The sequence below is a fragment of the Sminthopsis crassicaudata genome, chromosome X (genome assembly GCF_048593235.1).
Source record: "Sminthopsis crassicaudata isolate SCR6 chromosome X, ASM4859323v1, whole genome shotgun sequence".
Classification (NCBI taxonomy): domain Eukaryota; kingdom Metazoa; phylum Chordata; class Mammalia; order Dasyuromorphia; family Dasyuridae; genus Sminthopsis; species Sminthopsis crassicaudata.
This window is the reverse complement of record NC_133623.1, coordinates 56,769,027-56,783,666: the sequence shown is the minus strand read 5'-3', so window position 1 is coordinate 56,783,666 and position 14,640 is coordinate 56,769,027. Positions and strand designations below refer to the sequence as shown.

The 14,640-nt window shown below is 47.2% G+C and overlaps 1 protein-coding gene across 1 annotated transcript; it reads left to right on the top strand.

The window, feature by feature from the left end:
• The first annotated feature begins 24 nt into the window (after positions 1 to 24).
• Positions 25 to 14,369, top strand: EIF3K (eukaryotic translation initiation factor 3 subunit K). The gene is made up of 8 exons (XM_074277617.1): positions 25 to 482; positions 8,762 to 8,860; positions 9,749 to 9,869; positions 10,234 to 10,308; positions 12,573 to 12,645; positions 12,771 to 12,848; positions 13,832 to 13,957; positions 14,258 to 14,369. The coding sequence occupies exons 1-8, from the start codon at positions 199 to 201 to the stop codon at positions 14,287 to 14,289; spliced, it is 888 nt and encodes a 295-aa protein (XP_074133718.1). The 5' UTR covers positions 25 to 198; the 3' UTR covers positions 14,290 to 14,369.
• Positions 14,370 to 14,640: the final 271 nt, after the last annotated feature.

Here is a 14,640-nt window from a genome sequence, read left to right as displayed (position 1 = left end):
GGGCAACAATGCAAAACTTTGGTCCCGCCCACTCGGAGGGGGAGGGGGAGTGAGTAACATTAGGGGCAGGGGGAGAAAGGCGAGAGAGAGCCGGGTACGCCTGCGCGCTGGCTCCCGAGGGATTTTTCCCCACCTTCCTGTCGGCGGGTACTCGCTCGCTAGCTCACTCTCCCTCGGTGCGAGTGCGCACGCGCTAGAATGGAACGAACCCGGAAGAGGAAGCCACGCGGGACCCGGAAGCATCCCCCTCCACCGCCTCCTGTACCGCCGCCTCCCCCACCTCCTGTGGAAGAGATTGACGACCATGCGGCCGACAGCGTCTTCGGAGAAGGAGGGGTTCCGTCCTCCGCGCACCTTCCGGTTCCGGTTACTGATCAGGACTCGGCCTCGGCGTCTGCTTCAGCTTTCGAACAGGAGGAGGACATGGCTCTGTTCGAGCAGATGCGCGCCAACGTGGGCAAGCTGCTCAAGGGGATCGACAGGTAGGACGGGGGAGGGCCGGAGCTGAGGACGGGCGCGTTAGGACTCCCCGGGCCGTGCGAACGCGGCTGTGCGCGGCGTTCAAGGCCCTTCGCAGCGGCCCGTCCGTGAGCGCTTACTCCGGCGCATCATTACGGTTCATCCCGGAGGCCACGCGCGTCCATCAGTAGGTGCCAAATAGATGCGGGCCAACCCCGGATAATGGTGGCAGCGTGGGGGAGGTGCAGGGGCGCCCTTCCTGGGGCTGACCTTTGAGGGGGACTAGGGAGCGCTCTGCGGTGTGGGCGGGAGGAGCGTCCCCGGACTCAGGGCCAGCCAGGCGGAAGATGGGTGTTAGTTGGCGCCAGAAGGAAGATTGGAAGAGAGAGGAGAGTCTTCTAGACTTCATTATGAGACTACTGGCTGTCACTAGTAAAAATGCCCAGAATTCAGAGAGGAGCCCCCGTGAGGTGGAAGGAGAGGGGCAGGTTATAAGGGGCTTTAAAAGATCCCGTGATCTCAGCTGCCCGCATTCGGGGATCCTCCTCCACTTCGCGGCCAGGGTGAGCACACGCGGCATTTTCTTGGCAGAGAAAGGCGGACGTTTGCCGGTTCTTTCTCCAGGAGACTAAGGCAGAGTCACGCCGCTGGTCAGTGTCTGAAGCCTTCCTGGCTCTGGACTCTGCATTCTGTCCCCTAAGCCCCCTCGCTGCCCGGATGTTCCCTAACTATCCTAAACCGAGCCCACCGGCCTGCGGAATCATTCGCGCCTTCCTGATCCCCCTCACCCCCTGCCATCCCTTCCACCTTTGCAACGTCTCTGCCAGCACTGCTGCCCGCTTGGTGCGGGGGCTCTCGCTCACACTGCTGCCGGGTCTCCTAACTCCTGTCTCTCCCCACTCCACCTCTTCATTCAGCTGGCAGTCAAATTGCTCTCCCCCATTCATTAAACTCCTCTGGAAACTCTGGCTCCCTATTACTTCCAGAATCAAATAGAAAATTCTCTAGCTCTTAAAGCGCTTTGTAACCTGGCCTTTCGCGCCTTGTTTGATCCAGTGCCACCGGCCTCCTGGCCGCTCCTCACACCCCACACAACCACCTCCCCGACTCTGGGCATCTTCTCTGTGTACTCCAGACCGGGATGCCTTTCACCCTCATCTCCACTCCTTTCCTAACTAAAGACTTCCCATCTCAGCCAAAATCCCGCCTAAACGCTTCCTCCGGTGCCTTCTCCTTGAAAGACTCATGTGTATCCTGTCTGTACCTTACTAGAATGCTGTTGCTTTCATGTTACTAAATCGAGCTGCTTGAGAGCAGGGATTTCATGCCCCTCAGCACAGTGACTGATACCCAACAGGGACCTGCTTGTTGATGTATTTTATCCTAGGCGATGCAGGGAGTCTGTGTCCCGACAGAGCTGCACTTGAGAGAAATAACTTTGCTTTGTGAAGAATTGGGGAGCTGGTGCAAAAATCTAGGCCAGAAGTATGCCCTGCTGCCGGACTTGATGTGGCGATGATGGGAGGAGAGAAGGGGGGGACTCTGATCCCTGGCAGCATGATGTCATTGGCCAGCTTCTGAAGGGTTGAGGAGTAAGATGGGAGGCCATCCGTGTAGATGGGTTTTTCTAAAAGTTGAGAACAGGGAGAAATAAGATCATGTGAGAGGATGGTAGGGTCTAGTCCCGTAGACAACAAGCAATCTAATATAGATTAAACATGTACAATTCTTTTGAACATTTCCATATTTGTCATGCTGCACAAGAAAAAATTACTTCAGAAGGTCAGAGAGGAAAAAATGAGAAAAAACCTACAACAAACAACAAAATGAGAATGCTTTGCTTTGGTCCACGTTCAGAGTCCATAGTTCTCTAGATGCAGAATGGCTCTATCCATCACAAGTCTATTGGAATTGCCTCAAATCACCTCATCCTTGAAAAGATCCAAGTCTATCGCATAATCTTCTTGTATACAATGATCTCGATTCCACTCACTTCACATAAGCATCAGTTCATGCAAGTCTTCCCTGAAATCATCCTGCTTATTGTTTCTTATAAAACAATATTCTATTTCATATACCACAGTTTATTCAGCCATTCCCCAAATGATGGGTGCCCACTCAATTTCCAATTCTTTGCCCCTACAAAAAGGATTGCATATATGGGTCTTTTTCCCATTTTCATGATCTCTTTGGGATACAGACCCAGTAAAGACACAACTGGTTCAAAGGTTATATACAGTTTGATAGCATAGTTCCAGGATGGTTGGGCATAGTTCCAAATTGCTCTCCAGAATGGTTGCATCAATTCACAACTCCAGCAACAAGGCATTACTGTTCCAGTTTTCCCACATCTCCAATATTTATTATCTTTTCCTGGCATCTTAGCCAATCTGAGAGGTGTAAAATGGTAGCTCCGAGTTGTCTTAATTTGCACTGTTCTGATCAATAATGAGTTAGAGCATTTTTTCATATAATTAGAAATGATTGGGGCAGCTAGGTGGCACAGTAGATAGAGCACCAGCCCTGAATTCAGGAGGACCCGAGTTCAAATCTGGCCTCAGACACTTAACACTTCCTGGCTGTGTGACCCTGGGCAAGTCACGTAACCCCAGACTCAAAAAAAAATTGATTTTCATTTTTTCATTTCTTCATTTGAAAATAGTCTATTCCAATCCTTTTACCATTTATCAATTGGAGAAATGGCTTACCATATAAATTTGAGTCAGATCTCTTATTTTAGAAATAAAACCTTTATCAGAAACATTGGATGTAAAAATATTTTCCTACTTTTTTTGCTTCCCTTCCAATCTTGGTTGCATTGCTTTTGTTTGTACAAAATTTTTTAAATTTAATGTAATCATTTATTCATTTTGCATTTTATAATGTTCTCTAGTTCTTTGCTCAAAATTCCTTCTTCACAGATCTATGTGGTAAAACTCCCTTATTCTCCTAATTTGTCATAGTATTGTCCCTTATGTCTAAATCATGAATTCATTTTGACCTTATTTTGGTATAAGTTTTAGATTTTGTTCATTGTCTAGTTTCTGCCATACTATTTTCCAGTTTTCCCAGCAAATTTTCTTAAATAATGAGTTCTTATTCCAGAAGCTGGAGGCTTTGGGCTTATCAAACACTAGATTACCACAGTCATTGCCTATTTTGTTTGTGTGAACCTAATCTAACCTATTTCACTGATCCACTACTCTGTTTCTTAGCCAGGACCAAATAATTTTGATGACCCCTGCTTTTTGATATAATTTTAGATCTGATACAGCTAGACCACCTTTCTTTGCATTTCTTTTTCATTAATTCTCTTGGAATGCTTGATCTTTTATTCTTCCAGCTGAATTGTTATTTTTTTTTAACCCTATAATAATTATATTTTATAATTTTCTGCAGTTATTTTAAGTGGGATTTCTCTTTCTATCTCTTGCTGCGGGACTTTGTTGGTAACATAGACATGTCAACCAATGACTTATGTGGGTTTATTTCATATCCTGCAACTTTGCTAAAGTTATTGTTTCTAGTAGTTCTTAGTTAATTTTCTAGGATACTCTTAAGTATATCATTATAGATCATCTTCAAAGAGGAATAAATTTCTTGTAAGTATTTATCTGTTTCACTTAGATTATCAGATTTATTGGCATACAATTGAGCAAAATAGCTCCTAATTATTGCTTTAATTTCCTCTTCATTGGTGGTAAATTCATCCTTTTCATTTTTGATACTTGTAACTTGTTTTTTTTTTTGTTTTGTTTTGTTTTGTTTTGTTTTTAATCAAAGTAGCCAAAGGTTTATCTATTTGGTTAGTTTTTCCTTTTCATAAACCAACTCTTAATTTTGTTTGTTAGTTCTTACTTTTGATTTTTAAAAATTAATTTTATAATTATAATTTTTGTTTTGTTTTGTTTTGTTTTCCTGAGCCTGGGGTTAAGTGACTTGCCCAGGGTCACACAGCTAGGAAGTGTTAAGTGTATGAGACCAAATTTGAACTGGGTCCTCCTGAATTCAAGGCTGGTGCTCTATCCACTGTGCCACCTAGCTGCCCCAATTATAATTTTTTTTGACAGTACATATGCATGGGTAATTTTTTTTTTTATATAATATTATCCCTTGTACTCACTTCTGTTTTGAATTTTCCCCTCCCTCCCTCTACCCCCTCCCCTAGATGACAGGCAATCCCATACATGCCAAATGTGCCACAGTACATCCTAGATACAATATATGTGTGCAAAACCGAATTTCTTGTTGCACAGGAAGAATTGGATTCAGAAGGTAAAAGTAACCTGGGAAGAAGGACAATAGCACAAACAGTTTACACTCAATTCCCAGTGTCCCTTATTTGGCTGTAGCTGATTCTGTCCATCATTGATTAATTGGATCTGAATTAGATCTTCTCTTTGTTGAAGATATCCACTTCCATCAGATACAGTATTGTTGAAGTGTATAATGATCTCCTCGTTCTGCTCATTTCACTCAGCATCAATTGATGTAAGTCTCTCCAAGCCTCTCTGCATTCATCCTGCTGGTCATTTCTTACAGAGCAATAATATTCTATCACATTCGTATACCATAGTTTACCTAACCATTCTCCAATTGTTGGGTATCCATTCATTTTCCTAGATAATTTCTTAAAAGATGTTGTCTAGCCTCCTTTTTTTCATCATGGATTTTAGGTAGTCCAGTAATTTTTAGATTCTCTTGGATCTGTTTTCTAGGTCAGTTTTTCCAGCAAGATGTTTTTACATTTTCTTCTTTTTTCTTTTAAAAATTTTTGTTTGATTCTTGGTTTCTCATTGAGGCATTCACTTCCATTTGTTCGATTCTAATTTTTAGTGAATTATTTTTTTCAGTTAGCTTTTTTTACCTCCTTTTGCATTTGGCCAATTGTACTTTTTTTTTTTTCCTGAGGCAATTGGAATTGTGACTTGCCCAAGGCCACACAGCTAGGAGGAGTGTTAAGTGTCAGAGCAGATTTGAACTCAGCTCCTCCTAACTTACTGGCTGGTACAATTGTACTTTTAAAGAATTGTTTTGTTCAGTGCATTCCCCCCCCCCCCCCCATTTCACCAATTCTATTTTTTTTAAGGAGTTTTCTTCAGCCAGTTTCTGTGTTTCCTTTTCCAAGGTGGTGGCTTTCCCCAAAAAACTTTAACAACTCTCTTACAATGCTCTCCTTTCTTTTTTCCATATCTCTCTTTTTAGGTCCTTTTGAACTGGAGGCCTATCCCAACTTGAGGCTTCATCTATAGGCATTTTGCATTTGCTGTTCTTTTCTGGGCTTGTGTTCTGGTCTTCCCTGTCTCCATAGTAGCTCCCTATGATCAGAGCTCTTTTTGCTCATTTTTAAAGATTGAGGTCTGCTCTTGGGACACAGGAGATTGTCCCAGCTTCCTCACTAGGGTGACAGAGACTTATCATTGACAGTGCTGATGTCAGTGCTGCAGTCTTCCTCCCTGCACTAGGTGGGCCCAGCCAAGGCTCACAGTTGCCTTCTCTGGCTGTGTTGGAGGTCACATATCTGATCTGCTCATACGGCCTTGTGAACCAGAGCAGAGCAACTAAGCATGATGTATTTTGTCTAAGAGCCTTCCACTAGACTCCCTGTGCTGGGCTATATTCTCTCCTGACCGATTAAAACAGACCTTTCATGTCGTCCTTCCCAGATATCTTAAGCTGGAAATTTATTACACCCTGAATGTTTGTGGGTTCTCCCACTCCCAAATCCATTCAGAGACTTGATCTAATGTTGATTCTGAGGGAAGCCAGGAAGAGCACAGGCAGTGTCCAGCCTCCTCTCCACCATTGTCTGCCCTGGTGCAGGCTTTTTAAGAATGGAGAGATTTGGGCCGCTTTGAAAGAAGAGAAAGAACCAGTAGTTAAAGGGAGAAGACTGAGGGGGGGAAGGAGAGGCAGATTTCTGCTGGAGAAGATGGGAGGTGCATGATGAAGGCTTTGCCTCTTTGAGGAGTAAGGCTACTCTTTATTTTGTACCAGCCAGGATATTGGGTGTGGAGATGCCAGCTGCTGGGGAGACCAGAAACAATCTCTTGTGGGAGGTGGAAGCCACAGGACCATGGAGAAAAGGGGTGCTTAGGTCCCTTGGGCCTGGATGGAGAGTTTGAGAGGCAGAGCAATGCATAATGAGCCTGGAGAGAGCTTGGGACCAGTTTGTGAAGAGGTTTGGCCAGTTGGCTGGCATTTATTAGATATTACCGTGAGCCAGAGCTGAGATACAAAAGAGCACAGAAGAGAGGCCTGTCACCTGTATGTGCCAAAATGTTTGTGGCAGCTCTTTTCATAGTGGCTAGAAACTGGAAGTTGAACGGATGCCCATCAATTGGAGAATGGTTGGGTAAATTGTGGTATATGAATGTTATGGAATATTACTGCTCTGTAAGAAACGACCAGCAGGATGAATTCAGAAAGGCCTGGAGAAACTTATATGAACTGATGCTGAGTGAAGTGAACAGAACCAGCTCATTGTACAGTTCAACAACAATACTGTATGAGGATGTATTCTAATGAAAGTGGATCAATGATGGACAGAATCAGCTACACCCAGAGAAGGAACACTAGGAAATGAGTGTAAACTGTTTGCACTTTTATTTTTCTTCCCAGATTATTTTTACCTTCTGAATCCAATTCTTCCTGTGCAACAAGAAATTCGGTTCTGCACACATATATTGTATCTAGGATATACTATAACACATTTAACATGTATGGGGAGGGAGGTGGAGGAAGGAAGGGAAAAATCGGAACAGAACAGGGATAATGTTGTAAAAAATTATTCATGCATATGTACTGTCAAAAAAATGTTATAATTATAAAATTAACTTAAAAGAAAGAAAGAAAAGAGCCCTGTCCTCAAGGAGTTCAGTCTACCAGGAGGATGACACTGTGGTTTGAGTTACGAGGATACTGAGGCAGGACAAGTTAGGAAGTCTCTGGGAAGCTTCTTGTAGAACAAGGATTGGGAGTTGGAGCTCAAGAGGCAGAGATGAGGAGGGAGGAAGAGGGTGATCCAGGCCTGGAGTTCAGGCATATAGAGGGTCCTGTTTGTGGAACAGCCAGGAGCTGGGTCCCCTGGATCGAAAAGGACATGGGGAGCCAGCCTAGGAAAAAGGACTTTGTATAACTGCTCCTGGCAGCACTGGTGTATTGAATAGGAGAATGATGGAGCTGCTGAAAGTCCAGGCTCGGAGGAGAGAAGGGGACATGTTTCAGGGGTCGTAAAGGTAGAAATAGCCACTGCTTGGCCATGGGGCTGGGAGAGGATGAGGGGAAAGTGGTGTTGCCCTCGGTGGGAAGAGGAGAGAGCTTGGTGACTTCTCTCTGGCATGTTCATTTTTAAGATGTCTGTGGGCTGTCCGGAGGTCAGCCTGGAGGTCAGCAGAGAGGTAGATTAGGGCTGCAGAAGTAGATTTGAACTCACCAGCGTGAAGATGATTGGATCCATGGGATAGATCACCAAGTGAAGATGTAGCAAAGAAGAGGAAAGCCTAGAATAGAGCCCTTGGGGATGCCCATAGGTATTGTCATGGCCTGACGGAGATACAGCAAAAAAAGACGGGGGAAGCTGTTAGGGAGATGTTCTATATGAATACTTTAAATGCACAAAGTGAAAGTAGTTTTATTTTATCCCAGAAGCCTTAGGAAGCTAGTGTTGATCAGGAGCAGTATTGTGAGCTCTGTGCCTCGAGAGGATGGCTTGTGGGTTGAGCAGCTGGGGTGGACGGCTGAGGTCCAGGGGTGGTGTAGGGAAGAAGGGCCTGAACTGCCTTCCTCTCACTTCAATTTCTGAGACTCTGGGCAGATCATTTCTCTGTGACTCAACTTCTTCTTTAAAATGGGGGTGGTAAGAGGATCCTTCTCCCTGCCTTTTAGGAGGAGCCGCTGAGGAAAGCGGCTCTTTGAAGTGCTGTTCTGAATGCTAGCCACCATCATTATTCTCTAAACTTCTTATTTTCTAGACAAGAAAGATTGTTTCCACAGGATCACACAGATAGAAAGGGATAGACATGAACATTGAAGCCAGCTCTTCCAAGATGGTGCCCACAACACAAGGCCATTTTCCAGGGGCAGTGGCTGGGGGCTCCAGAGGTAGAAGCTGCCTCCTTGGGCTCACAGTGCCATCTTCTGCCTCCTTGGCTTTTCCTCGGAGGACTGGCTTAGATCACACAGATCCAGAGCAGAAAGAGGGCTCTCAGAGGCCACCTAGTCTAACCCTGAGTGTTTATTTACCATTGAATTGGCCCAAAGGGAAGTGTCCCTCATCCCTGCTGTACCTTCCTCCTCCCAGGTACAATCCTGAGAACCTGGCCACCCTGGAACGCTACGTAGAGACCCAGGCCAAGGAGAACGCGTATGATCTGGAAGCCAACTTGGCTGTGCTCAAGCTGTGAGTACCAAGTGGGCACTGGCTCTGCACCTCCCAGCTGGGACACTGTCTGACCTGTAGCCAAAAGGGCCAGCAGCTTTACCAGTCAGGGGGCCAGACGCCCGAAGGACATGGGCCAAGCAGACATGGAGACAGTGTGCACACATAGCTTTTCATATGAGATTTGAGGTCTGAGCTGCAGGGGGTGGTCTCCTTGGCTGTCTGGTCCAGCCCCAGCCAAGAGTCCTTTCTGCAGCTTAGCCAGGTCAGTCATTCTGCCTCTGCTTAAAGATATGTTTTCGGGGCAGTGGAGGTGGAGAGCTCCCCTGGGTGCACCCCAGCACTGGTGCCTTAGTTCCTTCCCCATCCCTAGGGGATGTTGATTGGCTCTTCTTTAACATAAGTGAGTAGCCTTCCTCTCCCTTCTGCTGAGAATGCAACAGAACTAGTACAGCTGGGGGTTTGTGGGAGGAGGGGGATAACACTTGGCTTTGGTACCCCCCTTTTTTTCCACAAGGGAATAATTTCTGCTTTTCTTTCCTCATACTTACCCCACCCTAACATCCATCCCTCATTTCTTTTCCCACCGAGCACAAAGTGACGTCACCTGAGATACTTGGAGAGTAGGGAGCCAAAGCCACGGGTGGTCTTGGCTTCTCCTTTGGAGAATTTCTGTGGTGGGTGGGTACTCACACATGTGGCTGATAGCTGGTTTAGGGCATGCCCAGATCCCCAGCATCCATTAAAGAACTGCCTTGGGCTCCCTCGGGGAGCCCAGCCCCTGGCTGGGACTGGCCTTGTTCTCCAGAAGTTCGGCCTTGGGACCAGATGAGAATGGTTTAGGGGTTGGGGGGAGGCAAGCCCCTGCTGGCACCCACCTCTGAGGCCTTCCTGTCCCCTTTTTTTCAGATATCAATTCAACCCGGCCTTCTTTCAGACCACAGTGACAGCCCAGATTCTACTAAAGGCCCTCACCAACCTCCCGCACACGGACTTCACCCTATGCAAGTGCATGATCGACCAGGCTCACGTATCCTTCCACCCCTGGTGCAGGGGAGGCAGGGGAAGGGGTGTGGGGCTCAGGAAGGTTTGGGGGTTCTCAGAGCCTCAGGAAGCTGGACTGGGAGCAAGCCCTTAATTACTTTCTTAGCTCTCCCAGCGCCATCCCTGCCCTTCTGTTTGTGATTGCCTCTCTTGTTCTCCACTCTCATTGGTTCTCCTCCAGGGTTTCTGGTGATTGGTCTATTTTCCTAAGGCCCACCCCTTTGAAGCTCATTGCTATTTTGGGAGGTGAAAAGAGGGGTTTCTGACGGATTCAGGATTATATGTCATATCCCACCCCTCCCCCCCCCCAGTGCTGAGAGATTATTTTCCTTAATGCTTCCTCCTCTCAGCAAGAAGAGCAACCCATCAGGCAGATCCTGTATTTGGGAGACTTGCTGGAGACCTGTCATTTCCAAGCATTCTGGGTAAGCTGTCTTCCAATCCCAATGCACACGTCTTTGGCCCAGTTCAGGGTGGGAGAGAGACTCCAGGGTCATTACTGGCTGAGGGTGGGTCTGAGGCCAGAGCCCTCTGCCCTACACACAGGCAGCAGCCTCTCACCCCCCAGAGCCCCTGCTGGCCTGGCCCAGGGCTCAAGAAGTCTACCTTCCAGTCTCGGTTCTCCCTTCTGCCATTCTGGGTGCCCTTTCCAGGCTTCCCACCCTTTTCTGCAGAATGGAGTTTGCTTCTGGGGTGACCTGAGGCCCTTCCGGGTTATTTCCTGATCTCTGGAGCACAGGCAAAAGTGCTCTCTCTTCAACCATATCTGTTGCCCAGCATATATATTCCTGCTTCAGAAAGGGCTGGGTGGGATATTACTATATGTCAAGCAACAAACACTTATTAAATGCCCCTTGTATGCCAGGCAGCATGTTAAGGGCCAGGGACTTTAAATTAAAAAAAAAAAAAGCCAGTGACTTTGTCTCTTCCAGGAGGTGGGGGGCAGAGGCCAAGAAAACAGTCTTGTGCAAACAGAATGCATACTGGCCAAATCCAAGGGAAACTCCAAAGGTCCGGAAGCCAGGAAGGGGGGAGATGAAAAGCGTTCAAGGAGCAGGCAGCTGTGTGGGAGATGGGGTGACCTGTTTGAGGAATAGCAAGGAGCCCAGTGTCTCTGGAGGGGAATGGGGTTGGACAGCGCAGGAAATGACTGGGCTGTGAAGGCTTTTAAAAGCCAAACAGGAGCTTCTGGGTTAGCCCGGAAGCAGTAACGAGCCTCTGGAGCTGATTGAGGAGCAGAGTGGCCTAGACCTACGTGCTAGGGAAATCCGCTATGACCACTGAGCAGAGAATGGGTTAGAATTGGGAGAAACCCTGAGTGGGGGGGGGGGAGGGGGCAGTCATGGCAGACCATGGCAGTTATCAACGCAGAAGCCATAAGGTGACATGTAGGAGAGGAGGGGTTATACCAAAACTGAAAGGTGAAAACAGCACAACCTAAAAGGGGGGTGGGGTGATGCAGAGGACACTCAGAGTAAGAGATGCAGGAGGACTCCCAGGTTGTGAGGCACAGGGACAAGAGAATAGTACCCTCCACAGTGACAGGAGGGGGCGGAAATGAGTTCTGGCTTGGACATACTGAGTTTACTGGAATCCAATCTAACCATGTCCTGCAGTCAATTAGGGATGTGAGCCCAGGGGTCATGAGAGAGGTTAGGGCTGGATAGAAAGATCTGAGAATCCTCGGCAGAAAAATGGCCGTTGAATCCACGGGAACTGATGAGATTCCCAAGAGGCTAAAAGAATGGCCTGTGTGCCCATCAGTAATAAGCTGGATGCAGATCCAGCAGGAGGCCAAAAGAGGCGGCTTACCTTGAAGGGAAGAAGACCAGAAAGAGCAGTGGCCCAGAAACCGAGTCAGGAAAGAGCAAAGATGGCAGCAGCTGCCGGAAGATGGAGGAGGAGGGGGAGATTTGACAACAGGGTTGACTTTGGAGAGAGCAGTTTCAGTGGAATGCTGAGGTCAGGAGCCAAATTGTGGAGAGCAAGAGGAAAGGAAGTGGAAGCTGAAGCTAGCTGTCTCAAGCAGTTTAGCTAGGAGGCGTGTGTGTATATGTGTCTATGCACATTATATATATTTATATATATATTCATAATCCTATAATTCAATAGTACTCATATAAACCCCCTCTTCTGAGGTGAGATACATATACATATTCATATACATAGATACATATATATTCATATAGTTCTCATAAACCCTCCTGAGGTGAGATGAGAGAGATAGAACCATGTTTGTGGGTAGAAGAAAGGCATTCAAACAGGTATTGAGGATAAATGAGAGTTGGGGTGATAGAGGAGGTAGTCTGCTCAAGAGGACAGAATGGACTGAGATTGCTTGTGCGAAATTTTCCCTTTCCAAAAAGCAGAGCCACTTCTTGACATGCGTGAAGGAGAAGGTTGTGGCCAAAGGCATCTAAGTGATAAGAGGAATTCAGTGAATGACTTTAAATTTTTTCAGTGAAAAATGAGGCGCACGGTTCTCTCTGAAAGTGGAGCCAAGGGGGAGCCATGGGAGGTTAAAGGTTTGGAGAAGCTGCTGTGATAAGCAATCTGGTGAATGAATTAAGGAGATTCAAAAGAATTGCCTTGCTGCTGCAAGGACCCAAATGAAATCGTTTTAACATAAATTTGGAGTGGACCCAATCAGTTTTCTCCAGCTCAGTTCAGCCACATGTCTCTTTTACAGCATGCCCTGGATGAGAATATGGATCTCCTTCTCCTTAATGGCATCACAGGCTTTGAAGACTCAGTCCGAAAATGTGAGAAAACCTTCCCTGGTCCCCTCTAGTGGAAGTGAGTGGGGAGGGGCTAGTTGAGATGGGGAGTCAGTAACTCCCCGAGAGGGAGACTGCCTCCTGACCTTCTTCCCCTTTCCACTCCCCAGTTATCTGCCACGTGGTGGGCATCACGTATCAGCATATTGACCGCTGGCTGCTTGCTGAGATGCTGGGAGATCTGTCAGGTAAGGCCTGCCTGCAGAGGCAAGCACGGGATTTCTGTCTGTGTGGGCCACACCTTGGCTGGCCCCGTGCCTTTCAGGAGCATGTTCTTATCCACAAGACCAGCTGTGTGCTGCTCAGGACCCCATCAATAAGTCCTTGGACACCTTCTGTTTGTTGATTTATTTATAACACATTTGTTGTTAAATAACAATGGGAAACTAGGGAAAAGTTTAGGTGAAACTGGATCTCTGGCACCTTAGACTTCCTGGTTTTAGTTTGCCAAAACTCACAGAATGACAATGCATTACTTTATGAGTTAAATATTTGGGGAGAATAATACAGTGTAATAATAAACAAACATCTATCGCATGCTAAGCACCGGGGGTACAAATAAGAAAAGAATGGTGCCTGCCCTTGAAAAGCTTATAGTCTAAAGAAAGAAAATGAGGCACAAAAGGAAGCCAGAAGGCTTGCAGGAGAGAGTTGGTGGTGGAGTTAAACCCAAGTAGTGCCCCTGTTGGGTGATAAAGGGCCTGTGAGCCCTAAAATAGGACTCAGAAAAGGGAGGCTTTGGGAGGAAAGGCAGTGACTGAGAACTTAGAAGCCAAGCCTTCAGTGAGGTTGAAAGTAGTACAGAATCGGCGTGCTCACCTTCATAGATAGCATAGGATCTGTCTGGTGCACACTACCTGCCCTCAAGCAGGAGGAAAAAACCCCACAGCAGTCAGGTTTGGCCCAAAGAAAGGACTTGTCCCAACATGCAATGGACTGCCTGGAGATAGTAGATTTAAATGAAATAAAGGATCATACAAGATGATGTGTAATTGGGGGGGGGGTTAAAACAGGGGGGCCAAGGCCTTGAGTGGGGATCTGTGAACATCTCCAAATCCCAGCTGTCCCTTTTCCAGGATTTGTCTCCCTGTGGGTTGTCCTTGCTTCTGATCCAACTCAAGGGGGAAGGGATGGCACCCAATCTCCCTCTGACTTCCCTCTCGCATTTCAGACAACCAGCTAAAAGTGTGGATGAGCAAATATGGCTGGAGTTCCAACGAAGCAGGACAGGTTTTCATTTGCAGTCAAGAGGAGAGTATCAAGCCCAAGAACATCGTGGAAAAGATCGACTTTGAGAGTGAGCATCTCCACACCTAGGTGGGGGGTAGAGGAGGTGGGGCAGTGGTCATACGTGCCAGGAAGACAGCACCAAGAACTCCACCCCTGGCTTGGTCCCTGGATACAAAAAACAGAATAGAGAGGGGACCCCAGAGTCCCTCTTTGAGGGAGTCCCAATGTCTTGCGCTGCCCCCCCTTCCCAGGAAATCCTTTCTAGCTAGAGAAGGGAGGGTGGAACTTTGAAGCTAGAGCTCTGCCCAGGGGAGGAGTGCATGGTCTGGCCCCCATCCTGACTCTGCTTTTCCATTTCTCCTTCTAGGTGTTTCCAGCATCATGGCCTCTTCCCAGTAGCTCCTTGTGCCTATTGTCCCCTTTTTCCTGCCTTTTGTTTCCCCTCACAGCCAACTTAAATAAAAACCCTTTACTTCCTGGCCCTGCCTCTTGCTGAAACTTCTTCCCAGATCCCATCCCTAGGGGATGGTGGGGGAGGAGATTTACCTCTCCTCTGCAGCCCATAGTGCACCCAGCCTGCTACCTTTGCGGTCCCCTGGCTGACCACTAGAGGGAGCACCCAGGCAGGCTTATTCTCCCACTGAGGGAGGGTTGTGTTGTGGGGAGGGGGCCAGCCAAAGCCTGTCTCTTGTTCTAAGGCCTGAGCCAAGCTGCCACTCCCTCTTCCTCTCTCCCTCCCAAGTGCTGGTC